Raw genomic sequence first — 13,196 nt, 5'->3', positions numbered from 1 at the left:
CACTGGGGCTGGGGGGGTGCCATTGTGGAATCCTCCCTCTAGCTCTTTAGTGCCAAGACGTCAATAGTCTGTTGCTGCCAGTGCTGGCACATCTCAGGCCAAGCAACTGCTAGGTGGGGACACAGCCCCACCCACCAGCAGGAGGCTGCCTTAAGACCCCCCAGACAGCTGCCCTAGGACCTGGCTCTGTCCACCAGAGGACCTGGAACCCAGCCTCACCCACCAGTGAGCCGGCACTAGCCTCATGAACCCCTGGGACCAGCCCACACTCACCAACAGGCCAACACCAACCTTGGAAATCCCCGGGCCCTGCCTACCAGCAGGTTGACACCAACTCTGAGACACCTTGGGAACCCAGTTCTGTCCACAGTGAGCCAGCGATAGCCCCAGGACACCCTGAGATCCAGCCCCCCTCACCAACAGGCCAAAGCCAGGTTTGGGACACCCCAGACCCTGCAGCTAGCCATGGCGGGAACTGGCCCCACCCATCAGCTAGATACACTAGAAGGAACAGCAGTAGATCAGATGATACAGAGACATGGATCAGGAAGCTGGAAGACAGAGTAGTGGAAATCACTGATGCTCAACAGGAAAAAGAATGAAAAGAAATGAGGGCAGTTTAATCTGGGAAAACATCAAGCATATTAACGTTCACATTACAAGGGTCCCAGAAGGGGAAGAGAGAAAGGGGCAGAAAACATATTTGAAGGCATAATAGCTGAAAATCTCCCTAATCTGGGAAAGGAAACACACATCCTGGTCCAAGAAGCACTGAGAGACCCAAGCAGGATCAACCAGTGAGGGCCACACCAAGACACATTGTCATTAAAATGATAACAGGATGAGAAGATACTAAAAGCAGCAAGGGCAAAGCAACAAGTAACATACAAGGGAACTCCCATAAGGCTATCAGCTGACTTTCCAGCAGAAACTCTTCAGGCCAGAGCAGGTGGTACAATATATTTGAAGTGAGGAAAGGGAAAACATACAACCAAGAATAGTCTACCCAGCAAGGCTCTCATTCAGATCTGATGGAGAGATCAAAAGCTTTACAGACAAGCAAAAGCTAAAGGAATTCTGCAGCACCACACCAGCTTTACAAGAAATGTTAAAGGGAGTTCTCTAAGCAAAAAAGAAAAGGCCACTACTAGAAACATGAAAATTATGACAGGAAAAAAAGCTCATAGGTAAAGGTAAATATACAGTAAAGATAGTAAGTCAACCACATACAAAGCTAGTAGGAGGGTTAAAAGACAAAAGGAGTTAAATCCACAATAAGTAGTCAAGGGATATACAAAGCAAAAGGATATAAAATATGATGTGGAAAATAGTAACTGGGTGGGGGGAGTAAAAATGCAGTGTTATTAAAATATGTTTTAGCTTATGAGATCAGCAACTTAAAATAATCATGTATATATATGTATGTATAGATGTATGATTATGTATTATATATCATGTATACGTATGATTATATACATGATTATATGTATGATATATGACAGACATATCTACATGGCAATATATAAACCTCACAGAAACCACAAACCAAAAATCTATAATAGATACACACAGAGAAAAATAAAGGAATCCAAACATAACACTAAAGATTGTCCTCAAATCACAAGGGAAGAGAACAAAAGAAGAAGAAAGGAACAAAAAGAACTACAAAACAACCCGAAGACAATTAGCAAAATGACAATAAGGACATACCTATTAACAATTACTTTAAATGTAAAGGGACTAAATGATATATATACAATGGAATATTACTCAGCCATAAAAAAGAATGAAATCTTGCCATTTGCTACAACATGAATGGACCTAGACGGTATTATGCTAAGTGAAATAAGTCAGACAGAGAAAGACAAATACTGTTTGATTTCCGGTGGAATCTAAAAAACACAACAAATGAACAAACAGAACAAAACATCAACAAAGTTGTAGATACAGAGGACAAGCAGGTGGTTGCCTGAGGGTCAGGGGTGGGGGGAGGAAAGACATAGGTGAGAGAGATTAAGAGGTACAAACTTCCAGTCACAAAATAAATGAGTCACGGATATGAAATGAAACTCCTGACCAGTTTTGTTTCCCTTCCTGTACTGTTTTGAAGCAAACCTCAGACAAATACGGTTTCCTCTGAAAATATTAATTTTTTAAAAAAGTTTTGATCCACATATCCCTGATCACTATGCCAGGGGAGCCAGTCAGGAGAACACCCCCGCATGTAGAGATGACTCCGAAGGAAGAGGGCTCAGGTGCCTCTCTCGCGCCCCGGGGAGGCAGTTTGACTCAAGTGATGCTCATGCAAACAGCCACCCGGGTGCTCTGTGCTTTTCTACAGGCACTGCTGTCCTGGCGGTGAGGCTTCCTGGCAAGACATCGCTCTGTCTTCTTTTCCCAGAGCCCTGGGTTTAAATTCCCTGTTTAACAGCTGTGTGTCTCTAGGAAAGAATGTCAACCGGTGGGAGGTTTCCCCAGCAGTAAAACAGGAATAGGAGTATCTACTACAGAGAGTTGCTGACAACGTGAAACATGATAACCTAAGCTGTAGGACTTCGTTCCAGTCTCTGTTCCAAGGTCCCCTCCTCAGAGAGGCCAGCCCGATCTGCCCTTTTACCTAAAGCAGCGGCCCCATCACTCTTTCTCCTCTTTCCCTGCAGTGTTTTCCTTCAAAGTTCTTATTACCCACTGAAACAATTTGCTTGTCTGTTGCCTGTCTCCTCTTCTAGAATGTAAGGTCCACAAGGCAGGGATTTTAGTCCCTTTCCTTTGCTGCTGTCTCCTCATGTTAGGACAGGACAGGAGACAGAATTGGAGCACAAAAGAACCTCGAATGAATGAATGAATGAGTGAATGAATGGGTGAATGGATGGATGAGTGGATGAATGAACAAATGAATGAGTGACTGAGTGAATGGATGACTCTACTAGAGAACTAAGCAAGGTGTCCTGGAGCCAAATTCCCTCTCCCCGCTTTCTTTCCCGCTCTGCCTCCCTTCCATGGGTACCAGGAGGGCAGAAGGCAGAGAAGCCAGGCCAGGCCCGAGTCTCTGAAGCAGCAGCATCACCTGGACTGGAGAGGGACACATCCCTTCTGGGCCCAAGTACCTGAGATCTGTCCTCCCTGAGACTTGCCCTGAGGTTTTTTTTTTTTAAGATTTTTTTATGTGAACCATTTTTAAAGTCCTTATTGAACTTTCTACAATATTGCTTCTGTGTAATGTTTCGGTTTTTTGGCCCTGAGGCATGTGGGATCTTAGCTTCCAAACCAGGGATCGAACCCATGTCCCCTGCATTGGAAGGCGAAGTCCTAACCACTGGACTGCCAGGGAAGTCTCCCTGAGGTGGTTTTTGAGGGGCCTCACCTGTTGGATCCTTGCACCCCAAGTGCCTATCTTGGGTCCCATTTGTAAACCAACCCATCCCCACCCTTCCTTCCTTGTCTCAGGAAATATTCACAGAAGGCTGGGGCGGTGCAGGCCCTGATGATACAGTGGAAGGGCAGGTTCTGACGGAAGGCAGCCTCAGAAGGACTTTTCAGGGTGGAGGGGCCACAGGGGCCAGACGCAGGGGAGCTCGTGGCCATGAAGGGGGGTGTTTGCAGTTGAACGGGAGCCCCTAAGTCACACACTACTCTGGAGAGGTTTTGGGAGAGGAGATGCGCCCTCCTTTATGAGATGCTCAGAGGCAGTGTCTGGCCCACCCGCCCGCCCAGGACCTCACCTGATAATGCAGCACTGGTCCATCTTGTGCTGCTTCATGTTGAAGTAGCAGTTGTTTGCGATGGCAAAGATGTGCGGTGGCAGCTCGCCCACGTGGCGCTTGTAGTACAGCTGCACCTGCTCCACGGTGTAGAGGGGCAGCACCTGGTACGGGTTCACGGCCACAAGGATGGAGCCTGTGTACGTCTGGGGAAGGGAGAAGGTGGTTAGTGACCCCTACTCTGAGGATCAGCGCTGCCTGGCCCTGATCTTGGCCTTGGATGCCACCCCCCGAGGGCCACCAGGGCTGGCTGACTGTGGCGGGGAGGCGGGGTCTGATTCTGGACCGAGAGACGAGACCCTCAGCAGCTCAGATCCTTCACCAGGAAAGACAGCTCCCAGGCAGGGGTGCATTCACAGGGACGTTAAATGAGGTGGTCGTGTTTCATGTTTGGCGCTCTGTCTGGTATTCAGAAGAGGCTTGATAAAAATGGACTGAATGGGGCTTCCCTGGTGGCACAGTGGTTGAGAGTCCACCTGCCGATGCAGGGGACACGGGTTCGTGCCCCGGTCCGGGAGGATCCCACATGCCGCAGAGCGGCTGGGCCCGTGAGCCATGGCCACTGAGCCTGCGCGTCCGGAGCCTGTGCTCCGCAACGGGAGAGGCCACAACAGTGAGAGGCCTGCGTACCGCAAAAAAAAAGCAGTGGTTAAGAATCTGCCTGCCAATGCAGGGGACACGGGTTCGATCCCTGGTCTGGGAAGATCCCACATGCCACGGAGCAAGTAAGCCCGTGTACCACAACTACTGAGCCCAGCATGCTGCAACTCTTGAAGCCCGTGCGCCTAGAGTCCGTGCTCTGCAACAAGAGAAGCCACCGCAATGAGAAGCCTGCGCACCGCAATGAAGAGTAGCCCCGGCTCGCTGCAGGTAGAGAAAGCCCACGTGCAGCAACGAAGACCCAGCGCAGCCAAAAAAAAAAAAAATGGAGTGAATGTACGAAGCAAGTCTTCACCTGCCTTTCACAGGGGCCTCCGTGAGGCTGGGCCACCACAGTAGCCCTCACGGACCCCTCCTGGACCCTCCCACTCATCTGGAGCCTCCACTGGGCCTGCCTGCCCCTCTGGGTTGGGACGGGGATGGCCACCTCAACAGTCATGTTTTCATGACTTGTCATGAAGTCGTGTCTTCGTTTTCATTTTAGGAAGGGAGAGGATAATCTCTCTGGCTCAGGACTATGACAACCACCAGATAAAAGAATGCAAGCATAAGCTCTTTGGAAAAGATAAGCTGCAGTTCAACTTGGATAATTGTTGTTTTTGGTCCCAGCAGCTGAGGCTCACTCATCCAAAGTGGACTCAGAGTGCCCCATCCCCATCTCCTTCCCGAGGGTCTCCTCCTTCTCCTCTCCCAGCCCAGCCCTCTATTCGGGGGCCCCTGCTCACTCTCCCACTCCTCTGAGCATCCCAGCATCAGGGCTGGTCAGAGGTCAATGAGCCACCTCCCTCTGAGAAGCCCAGGCAGGTGGTGACTTCCCCGGGTCACACCCACTCACGGCAGGGCTGGTGTCAGTGTTGGAATACCACCTCCCCTGGGAGGTCTGCATTAGAACAGGGATGAGACCCTCCCATCCACCGCTAGGCTTTGGGAGAAGAACCCGCAGTTACCTACGCGGCCCTCCTGGTCATCACGCAACTTACTTCATAGGAGGGCAGAGGTCTTCTGCCTGGTGACCCTGTGTCTGCTACATACCTAGGAAGGAACCAGGCAGAAGACCACGCCCCATGGCCTTCAGTCCACTCGGCCATCAGAGCAGGCCTTCTGCTCAGCCACAGAGGAGCGAAGAGGCAGCAGTAATTGAGTGCCTCCTATGTGCCAGGTACTGAGCTGGCATGCTGCATGTCAGCTTTCTGTACACTCGAAGGCTTTATCCCCCTGCTTCTTTCAGACTGGGGAGCAGAGATCGATGAGCATCCTCATACTATGAGGGCGTGGGGAGTAGGGACTGAGCCAGGTGTGCCCGGGGCATAGTTTGCTTCCCCAGCCAAGTCAGCACGTGTGGCCCCAGCGCACCAGGGGGCCCCATGTGGCCAGGAGGGACTCACGTAGATCTTGTCCTGCCGGTAGCGGATCAGGAGGTTGTGCACCATGCCCGCCTCGTTCAGGTCCCCCAGGAGGATCATGTCATCCACGCCCTGAGCAGAGTTGGGGTGCATGGGGCTGAGGGTGCCAAGGTCCTCTGCTCGGATCCAGTGTTCCTGGAACAAAGGGCACAGGCTTTCCTGAGCGGGGGTTGTCCTGGGCCAACCTGTCCCCCATGTCCTCAGTGGATCAGACGATCTAGTGGCCGGCACCTGGCCAGCTTTGGTCTGTGGTGAAGGTCAAGGGATCGGCTCAGTCCGAGGCTGGAGTCAGCACACGTCTAGGGCCGAGGGTCAGTGTGCACTGAGGGTCAGTGATTGGGATCAGGGGCCGTTTGCAGCTGGGGAGCCTCACAGATGGTTGGAATAAAAGTGTGCAAGTAAAAGTGTTCTTTAAATGGCATGACATCATTTTGCAAATAGAAGGTATTATTGTTAACATTTGACTGGCTTCCAATCTGTGGGGCTCACAGGTCACAGTCTAGAATTTTCTCCTTGGAGGCCAAGTCTCCACATGCTTTACTTTGAAGCACCTCAGCAAAGAGGGGTGCCCAAGGAGGACTTAAATGACCAGCTGGACCCCTCACTCTGTATGCCCTTCTCCACTGTCGCTCCCCTGCTGCTCTGCAGCCCCCCAGGTGACGGAGCTCGCTTCCCAGCAGGTCACCCTGAGCTTCCTACTCTCTCTTCTGGGCTGTTTTGCTCAGCGTGAGCTGGGCTTCCTCCATCTTCTCACATTCCAGGGCCTCCCCTCCAGGCATCCTTCTCACCTTTCCCTCCCTCCTCCTGTCCTTCCTGCTCAGCTTCCTTTACTTTGCAAACAATCTTCCTGCCCTCCCCCTCTCTCTGTCACCGCCCGTTTCCCACTTCACGCTTTCCTGCTCCCCTAATTGTCCTAATTTTCCATCTGCCAACACACTCCCTGCTTCTTCACTATAGAAGCAGTTCCCAAGACAGACACACAACGTTCGCCACGACGGGACTTCCCTGTAGTCTGTCCTGCCACATGGGCCCTTGACTTGGGCTCTCAAATCCCTGGTGCTGGGGGCAGCACCAGAGAAGGGAGGGGGCTCGGGGCCCAGGAGGGGTGGGGGGATGGGGCTGAGAAGGCTGAGCCCCTCAGGAGAGCGAGGCCATACTGACTTTGTATTCATCATCTTCAACCAAGATCTTGCCAGGCTTTGTCTCTTTGACGATGCCCCCGATGGGCACGCTGGTCTTGTCAGCAGGGGTGAAGCTCAGCCACACGTGGTCACCCTGGAGAGCAGAGAGGAGTCGGTGGTCAGATGCTTGACCCACCTTCCCCTTCCTGCTCAAGCCTTACCTCCCCGGGGGGTGTCCCTTCCAACCAAGAGATCCCACAGTGGCTGAGGCATGCTCCCTCCCCCTTCCCCTCCTCCTCCTTTTTCTTTTTCTTCTTCCCTCTCTCCTACCCTGCTCCCGGCCCTTTCTCACTCTTGCCAGGAAGTTAATGGGAGGTGGCAGGGGAAGCTTCCCTGGCCTAGCTTTTTGCAGGAAAGTATCTCTCTGTGAGGTGCAAAAAGAGAGTTTTTGGCCTGCGAATAGCCCTGTAGCACCCAAACCCATTGGCTGGGGAAAGACAAAGACTAAAATCTCACTAGGCTTGTGCCTGGCCTGCAACAGGGCATTGGCCCACATGAACCTCTTTCTAATCCAAGAAAGCTCACCCTGCTCAAAGAGGAGGAATCCCAAAGGAACAAGCAGAGATCCACGTGCAAATATACTGAAATTCAAAAGGAGGAAATGAGCAGGTGAATAACACTCACCAGGGGAAAACAAACTGCCACAGAGCAGTGGAAAGTTGTGACCAAGTATCTCACCATGATTCCAAAAAACTTATTGAGGTGTGGAGCTGAGGCACGAGAGCTCAGAAATTAGACGCCGAGACAACGGAAAAGGATGGGACGTGAATTGGCAGAGCTCAAGAAAGAAAGGGAGGAAAAGAAGTAAACATGGGCCAGAGATGAAAGCAAAACTGGAAGCAACAACAGGGGAATAAGCACTTGCTAAAATCGTAGTAAAGATCATAGAAGACAGGAGGAGAAAAGTGAGCAGTGGCAGAGAAATTTTCAAAATTAGGATTAGGAAAAAAGGATAGATATGGAAGGCAGACAAAAATACTAGTAATTGAAGTGCACAAAGAAGAAAATCGGGGAAAAAACCAGAAAAATTACTTAAATATAAAATTCAAGACAACTTTCAAGAAATTAATGAAGCCTTGAATCTATGGATTGAAGACACACCATTATTTCTTTGAAATAATGACAAAGAAAAATCAACTCTAGGACATAAAGGTATTGGACTAAAAAATTAAGAAATAATTTTTTGAGGGGTAGGCAGACAAAAAGACAAGTTCACTTATAAGGAGATAATTCAGGACCAATTCAAATCATATACGAGGGCCAAACATCTCCTACAAAGATCTCAGGAAGAGAGCAATACAGCTGTTAGGATGGCCATTATAAAAAAGTACAGAAAACAACAAGTGTTATTGAGGATGTAGAGAAATTGGAACCCTTGTACACTGTTGGTGGGAATGTAAAATGGTGCAGCCACTGGAGAAAACAGTATGAAGGTTCCTCAATAAATTAAAAATAGAATTACCATATGATCCAGCAATCCCACTTCTGGGTAAATATCCAAAGAAATTCAAAGCAGGATATCAAAGACATATTTGCATTCCCATGTTCATTGCAGCGTTATTCAAAATAGCCAAGCAGTAAAAGCAACCCAATTGTCCATTGGCAGATGAACAAATAAACAAAAATGTAGTATATGCAGTCATCCCTAAAAGTACTTGGGGGATGGATTCCAGGAACCCCTGCAGATACCAAAATCCATGGATGCTCAAGTGCCTTATATAAAATGACATAGCACAATGAATACTACACACCATGGAATATTATGCAGCCTTAAAAAAGAAGGAAATCCTGTCATGTGCTACAGTGTGGATGGACCTCAAGGACATTATGCTGAGCAAGAGAAGCCAGTCACAGAAGGACGCATGCTGTATGATTCCACTCATGGAAAGTATCTGAAGTAGTCAAAATCATAGAAACAGAAAGTAGAAAGGTGGTTGTCAGGGGCTGGAGGACGGAAGGAAAATAGTGTTTAATGAGTATAGAGTTTCAAGTGTGCAAGATGAAAATGTTTTCTGTTGCACAACAACGTGAATATACGTAACAATACTGAAATGTACACTTAAAAATGGTTAAGATGGTAAATTGAACGTTATATTTTTACCACAATAAAAAAAAAACAGAAAAAAAATCCAATAATTTTTTTACCCAGCCAAATTGTCTTTCCAGTATAAAGATAACAAACATTTTTGAAGATACAATATTTTCCCATAAGCCTTTTGGAAAAAAACGATTGGGGACAAACTTCAGTCAACAGTGCAAAGAATGAAAATAGGTCCACACCAACACACACATCAAGAAATTTCAAAATACTTGGGACAAAGAAAAGATCATAAAAGCTTTCAGAGAGAAAAATAAGTTTTATACAAAGGCTCAAGAATTAAAATATTGTCCACCTTCTCCATAGCAAGGCTGGAAACCAGAAGGAGTACATGTCTTCACAGTTCTCAGGGAAAATTACATCTAGTATGGAATCCTATGCCCAGCTGACATTCAAATGTGAATAAACATATTTTCAGACATGCAAGTTGTTAAAAATACTTCATATGTATCCTTTCTCAGGAAGCTATTACAGGTTGTGCTTGATCAAAACAAGGGAGTAAACCAAGAGAGAGAAGAACCTTGGGTCTAAGAAAAGGGATTCAGTGCAAATGAGAGGTGAAAGAAATCTTCAGGGTGGTTGTGAAGGAGACCCCAGGACAATTCTGAGATGTGTGCCTCAGAAGTAGAAGATGCCGGTTTAGATATGGCCTCAGCAACGCTGGGAGAAACTTCTTCCTGAGGATGAAACTGATTGAACTCCCAGATGAATCACTTTGAAAGGACATTGACATATCTGGGAGAAAGCAGGGTGGCGGGGGGCGGGGGGAGGTTATGTCGTCATAAGTACAGAGAAAACAAAGCAGATAGGGCAGAAGGACAATTACAAAGTCTAGCAAAGGGAAGCACAGCACTTACAATACATTGCAGGGCTCAGTTCAGAGGAACATTTCCTTTCTTTCTTTTCTTAAACTTTTTATTTTATATTGGAGTATAGCTGATTAACAATGTTGTGTTAGGGACTTCCCTGGTGGTACAGTGGTGAAGAATTCACCTTCCAATGCAGGGGACGTGGGTTCGATCCTTGGTCAGGGAACTAAGATCCCACATGCCGTGGGGCAACTAACCCCGTATGCCACAACTACTGAGCTCTAGTGCCTCAACTAGAGTGCACATGCCACAAACTACAGAGCCCGTGTGCTCTGGAACCCATGAGCCACAACTGCAGAGCCCACGCACCCTGGGGACTGTGCACCACAACTAGAGAAGAGAAAACCCACAGGCCACAACTAGAGCGAAGCCCACACACCACAACGAAGAGCCCACGTGCTACAAAGAAAGATCCCGTGTGCCTCAACGAAGACCCTGCGTGCCGCAACTAAGACCCGACGCAGACAAAAATAAAAACAAAAACAACAACAAAAAAATAATGTGGTGTTAGTTTCAGATGTACAGCAAAGTGATTCAGTTACGTATATACATGTATCTCTTCTTTTTCAAATTCTTTTCCCATTTAGGTTGTTATATAATATGGAGCAGAGTTCCCTGTGCTCTACAGTAGGTCCTTGTTGGCTATCTGTTTTAAATATAGCAGTGTGTACATGTCAGTCCCAAACTCCCTAACTATCCTTCCCCGCCCCTGACACTTCCCCCTGGTGACCATAATTTCGTTTGAGAGGAACATTTTCTTAGATAAAACAAGTAAACTCTGTATATAGATCTAATGAAAGTTAGGATTTAACAATTTCGGGAGGAAGGAGAGACAGTATGAATGCTGTGGGCGGGCGTTAGGGGCAAGGAGCTAAGGCCCTTCTCACCTAGTGGGAAGTCAGTAATAGGTGATGCCTGGAACCAAAAACTCAAACAGCCCTGTACACACGTTCTTTAGAGACACAGAGGGAAGTATCAATGAATCGACTGGAAGGTCGAGGTGGTCACCTCTCTGGAAGAGGAAGTGGGGGACTGATTCTTCAAACTGTGTGCCCAAGACAGCTTAATAAAACTAAAAGCGAAATGAAAAAGAACAGTAAGGAACAGCTGCCACAGGATGCAGAAGACCAGCCTGAGAAGCGTACTAGATTCAGTGAACTAATTGAATCACATCCGGAACCTCAGAGACCTAGAAAAGCTTTCTTACAACAAGGATAAAATTCCAGTGTGAAAATTGCGGCATGCAGCTGAAACAGCGGGCAAATTACCAAATGAGAAGATTATCAGTCAAAGATGATGGGAACTTCCCTTGTGGTCCAGTGGTAAAGAATCCACCTTCCAATGCTGGGGATACTACAAGGAAACTCAAAGACCCAAGGCCGTGAAGAATCCACTTCCGGGAGACCTGATCCTCAGTCTTCCGCGGTGGGCTGGCTCTTCTGGACATTGGCTGAAATGGGTGTTGTGCCCTGATCCCGTGTGCCCACCTGCCATGTCTTCTCTTCCCATAGAAAAGATGGGCCTAGAGATGCCTCTGTGCTGCCTTTACTTGGATAAATGAAGGATCCAACCAATGAGAAATACCCTGTCAAGACATTTTTTTTCTGTTCTTTTATTTTTCATTTTATTTTATTTTTAAAATTTTTATTGAAATATGGTTGATTTACCATGTTGTGTTAGTTTCAGGTGTATAGCAAAGTGATTCAGTTGTACATATATATATGTATATGTACATATATATATATTTTTTTACATTCTCTTCCATTATAGGTTACTACAAGATACTGAGTAGAGTTCCCTGTGCTATACAGTAGGTCCTTGTTGGTTACCTATTTTATATATTGTAGTGTGTTTTGTCAGGACATTTTAAGCCCTGAATATAAGTGAGGGATTACTGTGCAAGTGTGGCTCCCCTGCCAAAGCCCAAAGGTTGGCCAAGGTCATTTTCTTTAGGTAATACAATCTGTCTCGTTCCTCCAAACTCCCTGTCTCCGGTATTCTCCTTATAGGGTCTCATCGCCTCTCTTCTTCTTTCCTTGGGAGTGATTTGACTCAGCCTGTGGCAACTCCCACGAACAACCCCTCGATGGAAGAGATGCCATTCTTACCAGTCTCAAGCCCGACATCCCGAGGCAGCCACTCCTGACAGCCTGTGTGCAGAGAGAAAGCAGAATGTCAGTCCTCGTGGCCCTGAGTTGGAGCCCTGGAGGGTAGGAGCCGCGTGTGTGCATCAGCGTGGCTCTGAGCCCCTGGCATGGGGCCGAGAAATGACTCTTCAATGAATGGACGGATGAGTCGTTGTCCCACCACAAGTGTGAGAGGAGGCTCCCTCAGCTTCATCCATCCTATCTCATCTTTACCGAACGTCTATTTTGCACTTGGCACTGGGCTCAGCTGGGAGTGCGGTGGTTCTGAACATCCCTAGGACACCATCCCTGCCGTCCAGAAGCTCAAGCTGTGTCTGGTCAGACATCCGTGAATACCGGTCATCACCCTACACCACACGGAGTGCTGAGGGAAGCAGCCAGCAGAACTAGAGACACAACATACTTGATCTAAAGCTCACGGACAGGGGCTTCCCCGTTGGCACAGTGGTTAAGAATCCACCTGTCAATGAAGGGGACACGGGTTCCAGCCCTGGTCCGGGAAGATCCCACATGCCGCGGAGCAACTGAGCCCCTGCGTCACAACTACTGAGCCTGTGCTCTAGAGCCTTCGAGCCACAGCTACTGAAGCCCGTGCGCCTAGAGCCCGTGCTCCGCAACAAGAGAAGCCACCACGATGAGAAGCCGCGCACCGCAACGAAGAGTAGCCCCCGCTCGCCGCAACTAGAGAAAGCCCGCACACAGCAACAAAGACCCAATGCAGCCAAAAATAAATAAATAAACCTCACGGACACCCCCAAAACACAGACATCCCCCATTTCACTCATGGGACTCAACAAAGGAAAGGTGACCCGTTGATCAGTAGCACAGCTGGGGATTCAACCTGGACCTGCCTCCTTTCAAACCTGTCCGCAGCACCTGGCAGGCCTGTGTAGCTGCCAGCAGGTGGGGGAGGGAGGGGAGGGAGGGGAGGGCGGAGGCCCTGATCTCAAGGAGGAGCCCCACCCATCCCCAGCCTTGCCTCACTGAGCAGCGGGAGGCAGGTACTGGCTTTTTTGTCCATCATATGCTCCCTGCTTCTAACACAGACTTGCTCCAAGGAGGGACCCAGGAAATAGT

General features: G+C 48.4%; 1 protein-coding gene across 1 annotated transcript in view; it reads right to left on the bottom strand.

The window, feature by feature from the left end:
- Positions 1 to 12,445, bottom strand: part of MYO7B (myosin VIIB) — a 77,980-nt gene extending 65,535 nt beyond the window's left edge. The window contains exons 1-4 of the mRNA XM_089915928.1: positions 12,333 to 12,445; positions 6,986 to 7,151; positions 5,807 to 5,959; positions 3,723 to 3,907 (exon numbers count right to left, since the gene is read on the bottom strand). Of these exons, the coding sequence (XP_089772054.1) occupies positions 3,723 to 3,907; positions 5,807 to 5,959; positions 6,986 to 7,151; positions 12,333 to 12,445 (617 nt within the window). The remainder of the gene's footprint in view (positions 1 to 3,722; positions 3,908 to 5,806; positions 5,960 to 6,985; positions 7,152 to 12,332) is intronic.
- Between the last annotated feature and the right edge of the window lie 751 nt (positions 12,446 to 13,196).

Source organism: Delphinapterus leucas, chromosome 8 (genome assembly GCF_059928025.1).
Source record: "Delphinapterus leucas isolate spDelLeu-1000000601 "Yukka" chromosome 8, BTC_Dleu_Yukka2, whole genome shotgun sequence".
Classification (NCBI taxonomy): Eukaryota; Metazoa; Chordata; class Mammalia; order Artiodactyla; family Monodontidae; genus Delphinapterus; species Delphinapterus leucas.
The sequence above is the reverse complement of the archived record's forward strand: the minus strand, read 5'-3'. Positions and strand labels throughout refer to the sequence as shown.